General features: G+C 49.6%; 1 protein-coding gene across 2 annotated transcripts in view; it reads right to left on the minus strand.

Annotated features, from left to right (window-relative positions):
- Positions 1 to 20,978, minus strand: part of IGDCC3 (immunoglobulin superfamily DCC subclass member 3) — a 79,856-nt gene that overhangs the window by 25,289 nt on the left and 33,589 nt on the right. For both annotated transcript variants that reach the window (XM_065734334.1, XM_065734335.1), the window contains exons 3-5: positions 8,603 to 8,747; positions 5,972 to 6,102; positions 2,230 to 2,367 (exon numbers count right to left, since the gene is read on the minus strand). In XM_065734334.1, the coding sequence (XP_065590406.1) occupies positions 2,230 to 2,367; positions 5,972 to 6,102; positions 8,603 to 8,747 (414 nt within the window). The remainder of the gene's footprint in view (positions 1 to 2,229; positions 2,368 to 5,971; positions 6,103 to 8,602; positions 8,748 to 20,978) is intronic.

A 20,978-nucleotide genomic window follows, 5' to 3' on the forward strand; every position in this document is an offset into this window, starting at 1 on the left:
TCAGTTAAAGGGTAAGGATACATTAAAATCGTCACTCGTTGAAAAGGCTTTGCAGTAAGTGCCCAGGATATTCATTTGTGCACACATACAGGTCCAGGCCTGAAGTGCACAGCTCTGAAAAGGAAAAGCCCTATCTTCCCTGAACAAACTCTTAATGATTTTACATTTCTCCCAGAGCCTTCTCTCTAATGAATGTTGACATTTCATGCACCGCGACACACAGGAATTCTGTTTGTGGTCAGGAGCTACAACATATTCCCAAGGAAATTAAATTCAAAATTGATTGTGTGACAGTCAAAAACTGGCACAGAATTTGAATGATTTCCTTCAGGAAAAATAAAGCTGCCTTTCCTACTGAAAACTGGCCAGATTTTAGCACAGGCAAAGCAGAACGTGCAAATGTTTTTATGGCTTGCTTCCCCTTGCAACAGAAAGCTGTAAAAGCAAAATTGTTCCTTTTGCTCTTTTCCAATAGGAGAAATGCCACAACATCAAAACTGTGAGCAAACGGGCTGAAACAGAGCCTCCAAAATGGCAACACACCCTGGGCACACACCTGGCAGAGCAGCAATGCCACGACTCTTTCCCTCCACCAAGCAGGAAAGGTTGCCACCTGCCACTGACTTTTTTGTTTGAATTTAGTCAGGCCTCTTGCCAAATCAGCAGCACATCTCTAAGACTTCATGGTCGTGGCTCCTATCATTTCTGGGAAGGGACGAAGGCAGGAAAGTGCTTCTGAAATCACTACTGTCATCAAGAGATGACAAGCCCGAAGACTCATCAGAGGGCCTTGCAGGCCACGTCGCTGTTGAGGCTGGTGAAATATTATGAAGACACTGTCATCCTTTGGACATGGAACATTCACACTGAAGGGGAGGGAAAGTAATGAGATCTCCTTCCCATTCAGCAGCTCTAAATCCGCTGCTTTGCCGCAAGGGGTGTTTATTTTTGGTGGAAGGCAACGCTGAGCTCACACCACGCAGACAAACCTAGCATGAAGCTATTACATCTTCATTATTGCACTGCTCTGTAGAGACAAGTGTTTTGAAGAAGGTAATAAGCACTTATAATTAAGGCAATTATAACGTAGTTTATTATAGTTGAGCGCTAACGTAGAGCTGCTTTGTGTCCAAGAGAACCAAAACAGTGCTAGAGCTCATCTGGGGAATTTTTAAACCAGCATCAGTCTGATGGTTATGGCTCTGGGGGAAAAAAGCAGTCAGTGGCAGACACGAGTTGATTTTATAGTCCACCAGGGGAAGTGAGAAGGAGGGCAAGCGTGGAGAAACTGTGTGACTGCTTCTGGCTACATGTCTGGTGCCCTCTCAGATGGCTCTGCTGTGGGACATCACTCCTCCCATGAGCCTGACTTGACCCCAGCAGCATGGTCCTGAGGCCCCACACCCAACAGAGCGGCACAGGACAAGATTATCTCTGTTTGTGCTTCAGAGCCACTTGGGGTGACTCCAGGAGATTAGCTTCTAAAAACAACACAACATTACAGACCTTGGGAAATGCTAACTGAACCCAACCCCACAGCATGCTCACACAGAGTTACAAGCTCCAGAAGACAAAATCAAAAGCCCTCAGCTCTTTGCTCAGCACAGATGCCTGTTGGGCAACGGAAGCGTTGCTCTGCACAAAGTATTTTCTGAGCTAGTATCCCAGTTAGTGCCTAAAATAACCCTTGCTTTCAGACTGGGAAAAACATTACATTTTGCTTGTATGATGCCATCAGATACTGGCTCTGGTTTCCACGCCGATTAAAGAATATCACTGACCCCAGCAGCGAGCATCTGTTTTTTCAGAGCTTCAGACGTGCTACCTTAAGCTCTCTCTGCTTTTATAGAGTCCTCTGAACAGACAGCAAGTTTCTTTCAAGCCTGCTTTACATGGAAGACATGTTTGTGTACGATTTCGTTTCTCTGGGGCCAACAGTGGTGATGTTTTTGATGCAGCTGAAGAAGACGCTGTCATTTGGGGAAAGATAAAATTATCACCTTTCACGATACATCTACAGGTTGAACCAGCCCACTCCCTAACAGCTAAAACAGCGTCTTAGCAGAGAGAAAAAGCAGAGTGTAGACAAGAAGATAAAAAGCATTTCAAGCATACAATTAATCACTGCAGAAATGGGAAAAGGGAATCACTTGTTGCTGAGATAGCCAGTGGCACTCCCTGCTTCCCATGTGATGGCAGTGGGGAGACATCCATCACCCCAGGGCTCACCTAGGCGGCTCCAGGACACGATGGGCCGGGGGTTGCCCGTCGCGATGCACTCCAGCACTGCGGTCTGGTGCACTGTCAGCGTGAGGTTCTCCGGTCCAACGAGAATCATGGGGTCCTTGTAAACGGTGGAGTGGGAGCCTGCAAGGACAGAAGCATCGTCAGAAGGCATCCATGTGGCCTCGCAGCATCCGACGTTTGATGGAAGCACACAGGGCTCCGTCCATCCTCTATACACAAACAACGCGGTGCCCCCCTGAATAGATTTGAGGAATACACAAAACAAGAGGACTGCAGTGCTTGTGAGGCAGTGTGGATGTGTTTTAAGAGTGCACTGATGTTTCTGGGGATAACTCAGCCATGTGACCCAGCCACCAGCAGCCCTGCTGGCCCCTGCGTGTGTACGGCAGACAGAAGGGAACTGCTCTGCTGGCTGCAGACTGTAGGGTGCTCGTTCCCTTCTCCTTTCTCTTTACTCTGGTGTAACTGGGTGCAGGCAGGGTTATGTCACATTGCTCTGGGACAGCTATGGCACTAACACTGCTCACAGTGTGATCACAAACACACGGTTGCACTACAGCAGCACCCCAGAACAAAACCCCTCACCCAAGAAGATCAGAGAGTCGTAGAATCTCCTGACATGGAAGGGACCAATAAGGATCATCAAGTCCAACTTCTGGATCCATATTAAAAGCTCTGGTACAAGGACACTGGGACCAGCAGAGGCAAAGGAGAAGAGACAAATCATGCTTCACCAGGCAAAAGGAGGCTGTGGACAAAGCAATCACCCTGTGTCATAGCTGAGCCTCTGGTGTCCCCAGAAAGTGCCTTATTCCTGCCCCAAAGCTCCCTTTTTTTTTTTCAGAAGAAAGTAAGAGAGGAATTAAAGGAGATATTCTCAGTTTTCCATCAGCAAACAAGAATGCTGACAGCCTCCTCATTAGTCTTCATGCCCTCATTTCCAACAAGAGCTGGGTTGCACTCCAGAAATGCTGAGGTCAAGCAATGTTTGAGGAATTTAAACAGTCTGACAGCTGCTGCTGGCAAAAAATGCTCTGTGAAAAACACCTGCAGAGAAAAGCACATGGATTGATCCCCCCCCAAGCAGGATGGGGCACTGGGGAGTGGGTGCAGAGGTTTGCCATGGGCAGGGCTGCAGCGCAGGGACTGTCCCACATTGCTGCACCAAAACCTATCTGCAAGGGTTTTTCTCCAAGATCCCCTTTCTTCCTGCATTTTTTAGGGTCACCCTTTCAGAGCAAGGGCATTTCACAGCAGTCCAAAGGGCCAGCGTGGATCACAGTGGCTCGTGTGATCATCATCCCTACAGGAAAAAAGCTCCAAGGTTGTGTCTAAATGGGCAAAATGCAGGAAAAAAAAAAAATCACCGTGTTGGTGTGACTTAAGAGCTGACTTTCTCATTGAATGCATTTCACTGCAAGCCATAAAATGTAGATTTTTTTTTTATGAGAACCAGAACGCACAATAAATTCATATGACCGGTTGGCTAACCCCAAGAGATCTGAAAAACAATACCTTCCCCCTCAGTATCTCAGAGTGCCTTTAAAATCCATGTAAATTTATTGTTCTAAATCACAATAGTGAATGTTCACGCTTAGAATAATACGATATTATCATTGTATTATATACAAATTCCAGTGTTTCAAAACACTGAAAGATGAAACAGATTGTCCAAGGTCACCCAAGAATATCAGCAAACAGGAGCTGAGACCAAAGCAGAATTTATAGAATGCTCCATTTTGCCAACAACAACAAAGGAATCACGCTCTTTGATTTATACCCTGAGTCCTACATATGCAATCAGGCTTCCAGGCATGGGGTCAGCTCCATGAGTTTGGTCAGACTTTGACCATCTCTCTGGGACTGATGCTTCCATCGCTGCCAGCTCCCATGGGTCCTCAGAGGGGACTGTCACCCAGCAGGGATGTGGCCATCCCCCTGGCCATCAGGGAGGAGGTTTCCTCCTTCAGCCAGGATACAGGGTTGAGGTGGAAGGAGTGACACAAATTCTCATCCTCGGTGAGGGGGATTTCTTCTGAAAGGGAAAATGCCTCCATTGATGCTCACAGTCCACAGGGACTCCACTGGCAGCAATTGCAGAGGAAGGGGAGGTCCCCAGCTCCGTTGGAGTGACAGGCACTTCAGCAGTGATGGCATGGGCCGTAAGATCTCGATCAAAGGGATGGCAGCAGAGAGAGATGCAGCTCGTGCTGAAAAGGTGTCAGCACCGAGAGGCAGGCGGCCCCTTGGGAGCTGCTCTGCTAAGCAGGCACTTGAAAATAATCAATCAGAAGGGCTGCAAGGCAGGACTGTGGGCAAGAGGAAGGGATGTGCTGCAAGCAGGCTGCTTCCTCCCCTGCAGCAGCCATCCTCCTCTTTGCAGACATCCAGAGCACAGACCTGTTCCACTGAGATTTAACCCACTGCACCGTGTTTTCAATGGGCTTCGAGTATGCAAAAGTGCATTTACCACTGCACTGCTCACGTGTGGTAACTGAGGCACAGCCCGAGCCCTTCTGCACGCACTGAGCCCGTATTCATCACCGGAGTGCTTTTGTACAGTCTGCAGGAGCTCATCTGACTCTGGGTGCAGGTGTAAGCCTCCTGCTGCAGGATCAGTGGGCAGGCAGCTGGCTGAGAGGGTGACAGCAGGCTGTGTGATTCGTAAAAAGAGAAACAATGGTGTCATTCACCACTGAGGCTGGGTCGTATAATATGACTTAATACTTCCCACTTCCTTACGACAGGAGCAGCTACTGAGACATCAACAGATTTCTGAGGCTTAAGGTGTTCCCAATTAAAAAGACTGACTGGCAAAGAAACTCCTAAGCAGAAGGAAGCAATCTGAAATCAAGTATAGAAATCGCTCCTTTGGCTCCAAGAGGTCAGCTTGAGTCCCACATGGAAGATAGGCAACTGGCAGGTCAGAGGAGTGTGACACAGCTATGGAAATGGGGCAGCATGCTTGCAACCTCTTCCTCCCTCTGCTGAGCTCATGCTCATCACTTCCATGAGACAGTTTGCACGCTCTCATAAATGATCGAACTTCTGCACATGCAAAGTGTGGATGTGAGTTGCTTTGGTTTGAATGCAGTTTTATCACACTGTATCTCCAGCAGCACACAAAAGAGCAGCCAGTCTATGACTTGGGCCCCTTTCCTGTGAAGGGACCATAAGGCACTGCCATTTCTTCAGCTGGAGCTTTCTGAGGTGAAAAGCCTGTTTTCTGCCAATTGCTTGAAATCTGGATGGAGAACTAGGCCACAATTCAGTGTGGGGTGCTCAGGGCTTTTCTTTCTCATCTTCATAAAGAAAGGTTAGCTCACTTTGTTTGCAGTGTAACACTAAACAGCCTACAGAACATAATTCCCCTATTGGATAAATAATTGATCGCCCTGTGTGCTGCAATTACTTCCAGAGTGGCCATGTCTCATAAGGAAATGAATCTTCCATAGCTCCAAAAGAATCTATTCAATGTAAAGCTGCTGTAACTCCTGTCCACTCTGTCCTCCCTCTTTCCAGAAACTGGCACTAATTTGAAGGCAAAGAGACAGATTTGTCTGCTACCAAATAGACTAATCCAGAACAAGAAAAGTGCTATTGCCAGACAGAGAACACTTCTCAGTGCTCTCAGCTTGAAGCTCTCTTAAATGGTCCTGGTCTAGAACAGCACCAGGTAGGAAAAGAAGGAAAGGCAGCCAGGATAGTGTGTGCTGGTACTGACCTGACACAGTGAGCCTGGCCTCCCGGCTGAACTTCACATTAGCAATGTTGGTTGCAACGCAGTGAAAAATGCCACTATCTTCTGCTCTCAGTCCTGTAATCTGGAGGACCCCCTTGGGAAGCAGCGTGTACCTGCAGCAGGAGAAAAACTGAATCAGAACCTTGCAAGGGAGGACACGATGTGACATGACATCACGCAGGGAAGGAAGGTTGGGTCCCTTTTTTCATCTTCTGATGTACCTTTGTGAAAGGATGGCTTCTGATGAAAGGTCACAAAGTAGGTGTTTCCTACTTACACTGTGGGAAGCTTTGGAAGTGCATCCTCATGTGAACACAGCTGATGTTTGAGTTACCTCTCATCAGCTGAAGCACAGTGACTGTGGGCACCAGGGGAAGGAAGCGTGTGTTCCACACTCCCAGCACCAGGCCCAACACAGGACTCAACCCATGCAACTTCAAAACCTCAAATGCATGGGAAAGAGTCTTCAAAATAGATACTGCGTGGGCATATGTAACCACTAATATTTTGTGTATACAAAACAGCATGCATATACACACACATACACACGTGTACATACATCACGGGTTGCTTGGCAACTGTGCGTTTAAATTGGCTGTAGTATGTCACTACACTGTGATGAGTTAATAATCCATTTCCATCTGGAAGATGAAGAATACCTTTTTTCTATAGCAGCATATGGTTAAGTGCCCATAACCTGCTCCCTGTGCCACGTTCCACACGCGTGGCTCGGTGCTGGTGGCAGCGTGACAGCAATCAGCTCTACACGTCCCAAAGTTGATTGCAATCTCTCTGGGACCTTAAAATGCCCATTGTTTTGGATGAATTATACCACAAGAAGCCTTCATTTTTGTTAACAATCTGCCCACAGCATTAGAAGATTCAATTCCAAAGCTATTATTCTGCCTTCAAAGCCACCCCATGCAAGACTCGGCATACAAATTTATACACACTTTATACGCAGAAATGCGCCAAGCGTGATTAATGCAGAAATCCAATTCAGTCAGAGAAACAACCCTCATCACCCAGGACTGCTGATGTCAGAGATTAATCTACTGAGCTAACAATAAAAATCTTCCCTATAACTGCACTCCTATTAAAAGCCTGTTCAAAATCAGGACATAGAAAAACTGCTCCTAGGCCATGAGCTGGGCGAGCTCCCAGTCCCAGAGCAGGAGCAGTGGAATGAGTGCAGTTTGAGGTGGTCTGCTTCCTCCTCCCCAGTTCTGGAGAATAAGAGTCCTTGTCACACCTGGATTATGCCCTAAGTCTGTCTGCCCCCATAACAGTGACCTCAGGCTCAAGAAGGGGCAATGAGGACTTCAGGAGGACTTTCAACATCTCATCAGGACATACACGAGGTGTCAGGCCCAATTCTCCACCTTTTACTCCTGCTGATGGACCAGATGCCCTACTCTGCCACGTCACTAGTTTAGCACTTGTTTGAGTGAGGAACCTTCAGAGGAGATTAAATTTAACAAATCAACCATGTACTGGGCTAAAAAAAGCTCAGATGAAAAACACCAAGAAAAACACAACCTGACAGTTGCAGTTTTCTACTGCAGGGTTGGGCCTCTTGGGTCCTTCTACTGTAAGTTCACCGTACCACTGAAAAGGTCAGGTATTGTTCCAACCCTCCTGTTTTCTCCTGCCTCCAAAGAACCCAACCACGCGCTGCAGCAGGACTGACATTTCAAGAATAGAGGCTTTCAGGAAAAATATTTACAGCTTCCTGGCTTCGCCTATTCCCAGTGCACGGCCGTCAGTTGGCGATGGAGGTGTGCTGAGACCGATCGTCTCCCACTGCTGCTCATGCAGATCCCAAGCTGCAGCTGGGAATGCTGGTGCAGAGCTTCCTGCCACCTGCTGGGATTAGGGATGTTTCTGACACGAAGGGAGCAGCCTGGCAAACACAGGAAGCGAGGACGTGCTGTCCCAGGTCCAGCACGAGGGAAGTGGGGAGGTTGGGATTTCTCTGCAGGAAGATTGCAGGGGAAACAGCAGCACTGTGGGATGCTCTGCAGAGCTTCCCTGCTGCCGCCCACAAAATGCCAGGAGGGAGCTCGGTCTGGTGGCTGTGGTATAACTCAGGGCTTGCAGGCGTTCAGGAGACACTTGTAAGACCAGGAAATCATGCTTCTAGCTTGGAAAGAGTTGCACAAAACAGGGTCACAGGGTGATGAGGGATGCCAGAGTTGCTCTGAGCTCTGCCAGGACTGCTGGTGGACTCTCCATGCTGGAATGTCAGCCTGGAGGAGGGTAGTGTAAGGCTATGCCCCTGGCAAAATCAGCTAAAAAGGGTTTACCTAGCTCTCCTGTAGCAGAGAATCATAAAATCATTTGAGTTGGAAGGGGCCTTTAAAGGTCATCTAGTCCAACTCCCCTGCAACGAACAGGGACATCTCCAGCATGCACTATTTCTGCACAGTCCTTGTCCAGAAGGCACCCAGCTAAACCAAAACACGAACTGAAAGAGTCTTGCATGGCAGAAACGGTAGACAAGAGTCTCAGCCCACACCAGTTAAGTTGTAGTACAGTTTTGTCACCTGTTTCCACAGGAGAAACAGCATTCCACCAAAGAGGACAGCATTATGTGGCTTGGACATGTCCTACCTTTCGTTGTCCGTGTTGACCGGCATACGGTTCTTCTGCCAGAGGATGACGGGCTCAGGGAGACCATGGATCTGGCACTGGAACCTTGCAACACCTCCTTCCTCCACCACTGCATTCTGAGGGTGGACGTGGAAGTCAGACATGGCTGGAAGACACAAAGAGAGGCAAAAATCATAGAATCACAGAATGGTTCAGGGTAGAACAGGCCTTAAGGGTCATCTAGTTCCAATCCCCGCTGTGATGGTTGCCCCCAGTCAGATCAGGCTGCCCAAGGCCCCGCACAACCAGACCTCGAGCATCTCCAGGGATGGGGCATCCACAGCTTCTCTGCACAGCCTGTGCCAGGGCCTAAAAAATAGTCACGTGTGAAAAGAGATCCATGACCAACATCTGCACACAACCTACAAATACCTCAGTTTCCTACAGCTGGCAAATGGCACTGTCCTGCGTCCACCCTGGCACAAGAGCAGGCTGTCTGAAGCTTATTCTCCTGCCTCATGGCCAGCTCTTGCATGGTCTCACCTGCACACCAAGCTGACTGATTCATTGCACCTTCCAGCATCCTCAGGCTGCAGAACACGCTTCAGGCAGCGGAGAGCAGGCTGCCAAGAGCTCAGCAGCTCTGCTCACCAACGGTGTCTATGTTGAAACCACCCCAAAGTGAGTGACAGACCCCAGCGTGCCCACGCAGGGTGCATGCAGACTGCCCACTGCAGCACAGCCACAGCTGTAACCATTGTGCAGAAAGACACTGGCATGCTGTTAGAGCGACATAAATAATACAGTAATTATTACTATTAATTAATTGGAAGGTGCTGCCTGTTGACTCTGCAATAAACATATTCGAGGCTAATAAACATCCCAGTGGTTATTTAGCTCATGATTCATTGACAGCGCTGCATCTGCAGGAAGATTGCTCACATTATCATATAAAATAAACTCAGTGAGAGCCCCCCTGCTCCACCATCCCATCACACCCCAGCGAGGAAGCCCCGTCCCCATTACATGTGTTGGGCATAATGAATGTACTGGTAAGGAACAAGCTGCCCATGTGTCAGGGTAGCTTAATCATTCATCTGCAAACTCCAGTTGGGCTCAGGCAGATGGGAGGTGGCCATTAGCAATCATACATTAAATATGTGTTGCATTAACCCGCCCTGCTCCCCGACCCACAGCTCGCATCAGATTTGTTAAGCAGACTGCACCATGCACAGCAAAACCTCAACCTGGCTGTGGGGTTGGGAGGGTGTTTCAGCCACGTAAGGGTGGGTTGGGGCCCTCAGCACCACATCAGGCTGCACATATCAGCACAAGGCAAAAGATCAGCTACTGGTTATTTCCCTTTCTCAAGATGAAAGCTAATGCAAACAGTCCCTCTGGTATAGGGCAGAGCCCAATGCTCAAATGGTAATTTACCCAATTCCTACAGGATCGCCCTAGAAATGAGACTGCTCGTGTCCCAGAGCACCCAGCCACGTGGAAACGAGTCCAAAAGCAGCTTGGGGGGGAACTTACACAGCAGCCCCCTCTCCAAAGCAGTACTGAAACAAATGGGGCTTCTCAAGGTAGCAGAGCTCAGGTGGGGATGTGCATCTTGTAACCGAATCCGATGAACCCTCACTGAGAAACAAATCCAAGAATTAAAGAGAACGACACAATGACACAAAGCTTGTTAATAATGGAGAAAAAAAAAAAGCAGGGATTCAGATGCCTGCAGGAAAACTGCTTACAAACGTACAGATGCTCAGCACTGAGGTTTTTCAGTGGCTGACAGGGTTGATAAGAAGAGGGAGGTGTGAATGAGCACAGCCCTGTACAGACGCTGCTCTGCTGGCTGCAGAATTCATTGCTGTTCCTTTATTTCAATAATATCACCTCTTATAGGTAAAACTGCAGCAATAACCTCCACTCTTAAAGACACTAGTATTAATATTTATCATGAATAAAACATGGAAAGTTATAAATAATTCAGTTATGAGGACGTTAAGTAAAATATTACTTTTCAACGACCCTATAATGTGGCTTAGAAGCACAGTTTTATGTTAAACGCCTAGGAAACACTGTGACCCTTGCCAAGACCAGCTGGTTTGCAGAAGATGCATTAAAAATTCATTCACTGAGCTCCGAAATGCTATTTTTAACACAGGTTTACGAGTTTATTTACAGATGAAGAGACAAAGGCTTTTGCAGCATCTCCTGTAAAGCAGCAAGCAAACTTGGAGGCGAGTGGTGCCTGGATGCTTCCAGCCAGAAATATGGTGTGCGGAGGAGAGGAGTGCAACAGGAGTGCTGCTGCTTTGCTGGGCATTGCTCGGAAGGCTTCAATCTCCTCTGAGCCACCCAACAATTTAACATACATACATAAAAAATAATACATGCAATCACAGTATTCCCTCGCATCTGTGAGCTCCTAAGCAGGGAGACACCTGGAAGCCAGCAGCCCGCCTTACCCATCGCTCTGCTGCAGCCTCTGCCATCTGTGTGCCAATGGAGGAGCTGGTGCTGCCCCTCTGTAGTGTCATCAGGCAAACCCTGCTCAAATTTACCTGCCTTCTTCCACCTCCACGTGGAGCACGGTGCCATTCAAGCATGCATGGTGAGCAGAGGGTACTCAGCAAACCATAGAACCAGACCCAAATCCTACACAGCCTCTGATGCTGTAATCCACAGCATCTCAGTGCTTCTGCTCCCATCACACCTGGACTTCAGCCCTGGTACACAGACACCGACACAGAGCAGGGGGATTAAAACCAAAATGCCACAGAATAAGGCTTGCAGAAGATGGGGAAACACAGAAACACTAAGGTTGGAAAAGACCACAAGATCACCTAGTCAATCCAACACTGCCACTAAACACATTCCTCATGCCAACAGCCTTAACAGCCCTTCCCACCACTCACACGGGTGTACCTTCCCACCTGGGACAGATAGCATCTGAGAAGTCTAAGGCTTGAGGCAAAGGAGTCTCTTCTCATATTGAAGGACTTCAGTTAAAGTGGGGTTGGATCACAGGTGAGGCTCCTAAAGAGAAGCCCTCAACCCAACGCTACTCCAAAGCCACGCATTGCTCAGGTGAGCAGCAGCTCTCATCCTCATCCATATTCACAAGGGATTTGTTCTGGCACACAAGCTTGCTGGGGCTCCTCTAATCAAAGAGCAAATACTCTCCCCAGCCTATCAGCCCCTGCGAAAAGGCCAACAGAATAAAACTGAAAATAGGCATCAAATGAAATTTCCTCAACTCCACGAAAAACTAAATTGAAACCATCAGTGGCCAATCCTTTTTTGCTCAGCACAGCATTAGTGCTAAGCCAGAGATTGACCTAGATTTGATATAGAAAAAGAAAACATTAACTCAGTATGTCAAAGTAAATCCCAGGCCTGCTAGGATCATTAAAACGCAAACATTATTATCAGCTGCAGACACGAGGGTAGGAAGAAAACTTTGGTGCCAAGCGTAGAGTTAAGAGAGCACTGGGAAGCCCACCTAGATCTGGAGTTGCATTGCTTTTTGCTCCTAAATTACTTGTGGGAAGCAGATACCCAGGGCTGTGACACACGAGGCTGCTGGGGAGGTGCTGAGCATCCCAACCACCGAAGCTAGAGAACCCACAAACAGCAGCCCAAGGGAAAGACCTTTTCTCCACGTATCTGCCACCAACCTGTTAAATTCGGGCCTCTCCCAATGGAGGCACGTGGTTAAAATGGCTCTGACTTAATTCAGGGTGTGGAACAAGGGAGTACCTGAGCTCCCAGCAACTGCTGATGAGGGAGGCAGGCTTCGTTAGCTCCATTACAGCTGAAGAATACGAATCCTGAGAGGCACGTGGTAAGAACAAGGCATGGGCAGGAGTACTGGCATAGCAGCTGATTTTCATACTAACATCTCCGACTTCCTAATAAAACTGAATTTCCCTTTGGGCCAGCAGAAGTCAGGGTTGTTTTTAAAACACGACAGCCCACCATGCCAGTTCAACCCCGTCCTGAATTCATCTCAGATTGGGCTCGCAGCTCCAGCAGTATCCCTGAGGTTCGTTAAATACCCATCCCGATTGGCACCACAGCAAGGCACCCGCCTCAAATCACAGAATCGTTAAGGTCGGAAAAGACCTCTCAGATCCCCAAATCCAACCCCAACCCACCCCCACAATGCCCAAGGACCGTGGTTTACACACTCAAAAAGCCGTCAGCACCGCAGCCCGGTGGCTGCTCCAGCTGCAGAGCGGCCCCGCGTGTCTAATGATGCCATTGTGCGAGGCCAGCCCGGTGCTGAGCGCTTTGTGCATAGCGAAGCGTGAACGTCAGCACCGCCCATTTGTCTATTTAATTCTCCAGGAGGAGCGGGGGCCTTCGCTCGCAGCTCAGGGGAAGAAAAATCGCCTTTCTCTCGGCTTTGGAAAGGGGAGGAAATCTTAAAGAGAAGCCGCGCTGCTCCCAGCACAGGGAAAATCCCCCCTGCCCGCTAATCAGAGGGCTGAAATCTTCCATCTATTGTCTGTGCTGGGCCTCAGGTCCCAAAAGAAAACAGGCTGCAAAGCTCAGGAATCTAGGAGGACGTTTTGGAGGAGTGCAGCTCATGCAAGAGAACCCAATACGTGGGGATAGGAAAGAGGGGGAAGTCCATCCCGCTCTCTTTGCTGGGCGGATGTCACGCTGTTTGCTCACAGCCTCTGCACCAAGCACTGTCTCCTCTCTGCATGTTGCTGTCCTTTCCTCCCCCTGAGCTGGCCCAGGCTCTCTGCCCTCCCTGCATTTTGTGTGCACACTCCATTGGCCTCAAGCAGAGCTGAGCACAACAACTGGAACGAGGTTGGGCGGATGTCTGCATTTGGTCGCACTCCTCCGGCCGAGGGACAAAGCTCCCACCTGGTTTTTCTTCCCTGCCCTAAGCCCCTGGGATGGGGATGAAAGGGAGAACACGGAGTTAATGCCTTGCAGCAGCTGCCCGCAGGAGGCAACGTGCAACAGATATTTTGCAAGAGGGAAAAAAGCAATCTGTCGCTTCGCCACTCCAGTCCACCAGCAGGCAAATCGCTGCTTCATCTGCGAATGGGGCTCCTGGATTTTTTGTGTAATGGGGGAAACGAGCATGAGCCGACCCCAGCTCACGTGCTGCCCGCTCTGCAGCAGCCCACTGCCATGAGATGTGCTGCTGCTTTTTGGGCTTTGAGGAGAGAGTGGAGAAAAGCACGGAGCCCTGCAGGGGCTGCTCTGCGTGGAAATGGTAAATCTGTGCTGAGTGCAGACTGCAGGAGGAGTGAGGTTCCTCAGTGCCAACCTTCAGACTGCACCATGGAGCATCCTCAGCACCCAATGCCCCAGTGCCACTGCAGAGCTCCCTCTGAAGCCCAGCAAGCAGCCAAGGCACCGTGCATCCTCCAAGCTCTCCCACAATCCAGCAACCTTGTTACAGGGCACAAGGGGCACAAAGTGATGCCCACAATCACAACCTGAACCCGAGGTCCATTCCTACCACTTGGCAGCATTATAAATCATGCCCAAAGACACATCTGGGCAGTCCAAGGGACCTAGTGCCTCCCTCCCCACTGCATCCCACCACGTTACCTGCCACGCAGAGCAGCCCACGGTGGCCACGTGCCTTCCTGCACCCTGTCACTGCACAGGGGAATCGAGTAATAACCAGTGCCTTTAGCACTCTCAAATTGGTTTCAGGGAGAAGTTTCTGGAGGAGAGAGAGAGGGACTGGGAGAGACCTTTATCATGCAGTGCTATTGCAGTAATTTTTCAAGACAAAATTGCTCTCTGGCTCGTGACAGCGTTTAGTGTATCCTGAGGCGACCATTTGCGAAGCCAAACCTGTGGTCCTGCTGCCCTGCTGCTGGAGGAGGAGGGGGGAGTATTAAATGTCATAAACAACTCTTAATTTGCTGGGGCGGGCTGCATATGGGGCCGGCGATTCTGCGGTTCAGGCGGAGGTTATCTGTCAGCATCACAGCGTGCCGGCACCAGGGGTGATGAACCACAAAGGGCTCCTGTCTTTCTGTAAAGGGATTTCTTCAGCATGGCAAACCCCAGCACTGCAGGAGGCTCCTGCACCCCAATAGGTCCAGCATCGCAGGATGCCCCCTGCTGCTCCCGCAGCTCACCATGCTTTGGACTACTTCAACATCTCACCTCCAAAGCAGATATTCACTCTCTGCAGAATACCTGTGTGTTATCTCCCTGAAACACCGAGGAGATGGAGGGCACGTTGCCCCACGGCCTGCAGGAGGCTGCAGGAAGCACGGCACAGCACTGCCAGCAGGCAGCAGCCCTGCCAGCCCCCATCGTGGCTTTCCTACTCCAACACAGACAATTAAGGCGCATTACATGGTTACCACCGTGATTTGTCTCACAGTCACGATGTTTTCCAGCCTGCTCCCAAACGCTGACGGGGTTGGTACAAGAGGAAGCTCCCACACAGCTGTTTTTGGCTGTGGAGCACTCTGTTTGCAGCCAAGTGCTCTTGATAGCAAGCACAGACAAGCACTCCTGCTTTTAGCAGCCAGGAGAAGCTGAGCCATCCCAGCATCGCACAGAAGGGCAGAACAGTGTCGGGCACTCTCCTGCCCCATTGCAACACCTCTGTAGGAACGTCCCCGTGTAGGTACATCCCCACTCAAAGGTCCTGGCTGGGCTGCACACATGGCATTGCTAACCCTACAGCCATGCCCATCTTTTCGGGCTTGCAAATGAGCACACACTTTGTTTTGCTAGCTCCAGGGGCTATGGTGGAATTCAGAAACGTGAAGGACAGAAAGCATCCCATCACTGCTGCCCATGAAATGCCATCGGCCTCACTCGCAGACTGGGAGCCGGCCTGATTTACAGGCTAATGAATTTTAAATGAGATGCATTTCTTAATTTTTTGTTGTCGGCCCCCATTTTTCTGCTAGCCATCATCCCAATAATAGCTTTAAATTTTCAGCATCTGTTTTTACCAGCTCTCTTGTAATTAGTTTACTAATGTATTTCAGCGCGCCTTTGTTATTTTCAGAGAATTGCTTCATTCCCAGCTATCACAGATAGTGCACTTCAGTCTATAAGGACTTTGGCCTTTGTTCCCTCGTGGTTATTCACAGGGGGGAAGATGGCTCGGTGAATGACAAGCCTTTCTATCACCGCACATTCCCCATTTAATGTCTTTATACTGGCTCATTAATTACCACAGAAAACTCCTTTCCGAATGGAAGCTGTGATTTATAGGAGACTTGGGCAAGGTGCCATTTTTATCGGGCCGACAGCAACCAGCCCCGGCGCCGCTAATTCACTCTGCATTTCCCCTCGTGCTGCAGGGTTGGAGGCAGTTCTACACAACACGGACTGCTCTTGGCTGTAGGACCCTCAGACGTGCCAGGCTTGCAAACCTCACGGTCGGGCCAAGGAGAAGAGCAAAGACACGGGGCAAAGCTAACCCAGGTTGAGAGCAGATCCCTTCCTTCCAAAGGGAGCGACCTGAACAGCAGTCTCTGTGTGTGAGAAAAATTAGCTGTAAATCCCTCCACATAGTGCTTCTTTCACCACTCCCATACGCTGTGTCGAGCAGAACAAACTTCCTCTTCTTTTTTTTTCAGTAAGTAATGAAGTGGAGGTAGGAACGGTGCACATGTTGACTAAAGAAGTGATTCAAGGTGGAACATGAATCACTCTGGCTGGATTTCCATCGCTGGATGCACACAAGCCACCTCTCAGTGCTGCATGGGAACGCTCAGCATCCTCTGTGCAGAGGAGGGACGAGGGGCCAAAGGAAAAGGTGCTGAGTTAACGTCACGAAGCACAGCCCTAACGCTCCTTCTCTGCTCATTTTAACACCCAATTTCTCTCGAGCGTGCCATTTTCCACCACGCTCTGCTCCCATCCCTGGCGGCAAACAGCACAACTGCGTGACGACGCTACCTGCTCCAGACCAAAGGTGATAATGATGAAGATTTGGAAAGGATTGAGCTGCCGTGACATTGAGAAAACACAACTTCCTCCACGGTGTGCTCCCCCTCCGAGCAGCGGCGGAGCCGTTAGCTGTCATCTCTTCCCCGTGGCTGCGTTACTGATATAAATTCCTCTTCGCTCCTTGGCAATAGCAACAGCTTCCTATTTTTCTGGCAGCCATCCAGGGAAATTCAAGCTGAATTACAGCCATTCTTCAGAAAATAGGCCAAGTCCACGAAAGCGGGACACATGACCGCGTACGTAGAGCTTGTCCTTTTTTTCTTTTTCTTTTCTTTTTTTTTTGGCTTTCTATTTATTCGCAGCGAGGAGCCCCCGGCGGCTGAAAATAGCTTATCTCTGGAAGTTCCCTTTTCCGTTCTCGGCTGCCGCTCCTGGCTGCTAGCCAGGCTATTACCACCTCAAAGAGAAAGTTCATAGCCGAGGCACATCGGGGCCTCGCTGTGCAGTCGGTGTGTTTTGATGCTGGCCGTGATTTCTCGCCGTGAGATGGGGATTGTGTTTCTGCGCAAGTGCCAGTGCGTGTTAGCTCCTTTCTGTTGCTCCGCTGGGACGGCTGCGCCCCACGGGGATGAACCCATGGCAAAGCAGGGCTTGTAGCATGTCTGCATGTATGTGCATGTGTGTCACCAACGGGAGCTGGGCTCTGAGACTGTGGTCCCTCCAGTGACAGTAATGGGGTCCATCCCGACACCCAGGGTGTCTGAGAGCTTTGGCTTACCCTTGTGGGGTCCCACAAGGAGCAGCTGTTCCGTCCCAAAGCAGTTCTGTGGCCTGGAACAAGTCCCCATCTCCTTTCCCTGCACCACAAAAGGTCCTAAATATGGTTGGGAAATGTGTCCCTGCCCAGAAGCATGGAGAAACACAAGCGAGGAACAGGACAATGATGTGGAGGTACCAGGACCTGCAGATCCTGCCTTTGTCTCCCTTGCTATCATTGGACCATCACCAAACCAAGGATGCATTCCAGAAAACATAGCTCTCAAGGATGGCTGGCATCTGGTTGGTAGGAAGCATTAGCTCTCAAACTCTTCATTCAAGCTCTGTGGATATAATTTAACCCATCAAGTATATCAAATCAAACTCATTATCTTTGAGGACTTCCCAGAAAGAGATGGGTCAAGGAGGCAATGCTCCCACCATCCTACTGTGCTGCTCCTGGCCCTCATCGCCTCCAAAATGATCACCAACACAACAAAGTCCCAGTATCACATCGAGGCAGAACCACAGCAAAGGTCAGAAAAAGGGGATGCGCTGATCCACGGCGAGTGCTGAGGTTTCCATAGGTAGTCACACCACACCGTGGGTTTCTTGTCCATCACAACTGCAGGAAGGGAGGGCAGCAGCTGGCAGGGCCGCATGGAGGGGCTCAGCTGGTTTGCTGGGGGAGGAGGAGGAGAGATGGGAACAGCATGTGCTATTTACTATTGTGGAACTTGCAAATATTTTACCCAACTCTGATAGAGCAAGCAGAAACACATGAAGAAGCATGTGTTTCTGCATCCCTCCAGAAGTATATCACCACTTGCCTGTCTCACTTCCAAACATCTCCTTGTCAGCAAAATTCAGTGTCATGAGCAACAGACGAGAAGAGATGCTCAGTGCCCAGCCCAGAGAAGGACTCAGCTCCTGCCAAAGGAAAGATGGCACGCACAGAAGAAAGGCTGGACATGATGTAAACTCCCTGTCATCATGAGATTCCACTTTAATTAAGGTTTGTTAAAGGTTTGGGATGTGCACGTGGGATGCTGAATAACAACAATGACAAAGCAAAGTGGGTTTTGGAGAGCAGGCAGAGGTCAAACACTGTGCCTGTCGGTGGGGCTGCAGGGGACATTATTACTGACTAAGAGCTCTGAGATGAGCTTTAAGGTTTGCAGCACACGGGGGAAATCAGAGCCAAAGCCGTCCCCAGCCTGCTCCTGTGGGAGCTGAGTGCTCCCCATACCTGGCAATCAGTCCTCTCCCTCCTGAAATCTGCATCTCTGTTGGAAAAAATGCTCACACCTCAACTTCTGTCATTACCCAGAGATGGAGAGTCAGTAACAGATGTGTGATTGTGGCACAGACTGCAAAGAGTGCTGAAAAACTGCTGGAACACCCGAAATAAACAGGATGGCGATTAAGTGCATCTTAACAAAACCTCGTGGCACATAATGGCTCCCTGGGAGACTGATGGTGACATCCGAACAACTTGTTTATGTGACCAGATTGTCCAATCAAGGGTTTTGTGCATGCACAGGGCAGCACATCCTACATGCACATCCAGGTGGGGAATAAAAGATGGGAAGCAGGAAAATCAGTAAGGTGCTGGCACGGGACAAGGCAGAGGAATCTGTGCGGAAAGCATTGGTAGCAACTTCACAGCCCTCCCAGCCACGAAACGAAACAAATAAATAGAGAGAGCTCCAGGAACTAGCTGTGATGCTAACAGCACTGAAAGTAAATGAAAGCAGAAGGGGGAAAAAATAAATAAATCCAGCCAGGCTGGCTTTTGTGTCACTGCACAATGGGGCACGTCAGCCCCGGAGCCTCCGCAAGCCATCACCCGCCATCTGGCACTGGGCTGGGCTGCTAATGGGGGGCCCTGGCCCCCAGCTGACTCACAGAGCCACAGGGGAAATCAAGCTGACGAGCTACCCGCATTAAGCCATCTAAATGAAGGCAGATGCACGGCTGCTTGCGAGAAATTTGGCTGGTGAGCTGTTGGGATGGTGCAAGACCGCTGCAGCGTGCCCTGGAGCGTGCACAGCACTGAGGCTGCAGCAGAGCCGGGCTGGGCACAAGTCATCCCTGCTTGCTTGTAAGATGAGCTGTGTGCTAAGGGATCCCTTCTCACTGCTCCCAGCTTGGTGCAGAGGTGCACGATGCTCTCCATGTGCAGATGTCCAGACACAGCAGCCCAGATGAGCACTGTTCGATGCACTGTTCTCAAATGCAGCTTCCAACTGATGTCCTTCTAATGCTTTACTAGAGCAGACCTGCTAGGAGATTGCTGTGCAAGGGATGCAAGCAGAGAAGGGGATGAAGGCACTGACATCAGCACCTCTATCATGCCAGGCTCACCATCTTGCTGGAGGGCAGCACCTCTCCCTGAGCCAACCCTGCTGATTTTGGCAGGGTCATCACCATGGAGGAACACTCATCCGATTCCCCCAAGTGCTGAGGTACTGAATAAGGGTGCCAGAGCCTGGCACTGGATCACAAGAAGAAATTCAGTGCTGTCCTGGTGAGGCAAAGGGTTGGCTGAGTGCCTCATGGAGGACACGAGGTCCAGCTCCAGTCCCTTCCCCGCCAGATGCTGTGCAAGTGGAGAACAAGCCACTGGGGATTATGGGTGAATGGCACTACCTATGCAGGGAAATGCAAACTGGGGAGCCCATCCTTATCCCGTGGAGCATGCACTGCTCTGAACACGGCAGTGGGCTCAGAGGCCAACATTTCAGCATCCCTGTGTGCACCCACGGAAGCCCTCGGGGGGCAGTGACACCTTGCAATAAGCAGGTATTTCATAGGTTCATAGGTTCATAAGGTTGGAAAGGACCTACAAGATCATCTAGTCAATTTCTAGTCATTTGGGATCTATCACAGCTGAGCTCCTGATTACAGCACCAAGCCTAAACCCAGAACCTTTCTGATGACTTCGGATTCATCATTCATTCCTACAGATGGAGAATTTGACTCCAAAATGCACGCAGATCCACCAGGCAGCAGCTTGAGCGATGATGGTCCTGCTCTCTGAAGCTGCTGTTAATTGCAGGGAAGCAGAAACAGACATATTTTACCTAACGAGGAGGGTGGTAGCATATGGTAAGCATGGGTTACACTTGGCCCCAGGAGCAATGCTGCAGCTCTTGCACAGATCACACCATCCCCGAATCACATTCCAGGTCTGTAATGTCCCACCAGAAGAGAAGCAGAATTTTTGCTGGGGTGGGAGAGTGGGAAAAAACCTGTCCACACAATTTGCCTCCAAGTGGAAAGACACTGAAATCACCTGTTGGTAAACACAAAACACCACTGGGATAACAGCTGAGCAGAAGCCTGTATTAAACAAGTTTCTCCAGATGAAAATATCACTCATCTAAAAGGCATCACCATTCATTCATGCTCAATAAAACACGAAATGGTTACAGACAGAATGGATGGAAAATGAGAGCGAGAAATGGAAGTAAAGGTAAACCTGCCAGGCAGAAAACAATGTCGGAAAGGAAAAGCAAAACGGTGAAGGGGCTGCTCCAGCAGCCTGCTTTAGGAGAACATTCAAATCAGGTTTTAATATCTGACAGAACTTTCCTGCTGGCTGGCGGAAGCATAGGAAGGGAATAACAGCCCCAGCATAACCCACAGTAAAACATTTTAAGCAGTGTTGCTTTACTCGGTCCTGCTGCTTGTAAGGACACTTATGGCTCACAGCCATCCCTCGGTGCCT

Source organism: Cyrtonyx montezumae, unplaced genomic scaffold, assembly GCF_038088225.1.
Source record: "Cyrtonyx montezumae isolate F1298 unplaced genomic scaffold, pur_monq_1.0 scaffold_17, whole genome shotgun sequence".
NCBI lineage: Eukaryota > Metazoa > Chordata > Aves > Galliformes > Odontophoridae > Cyrtonyx > Cyrtonyx montezumae.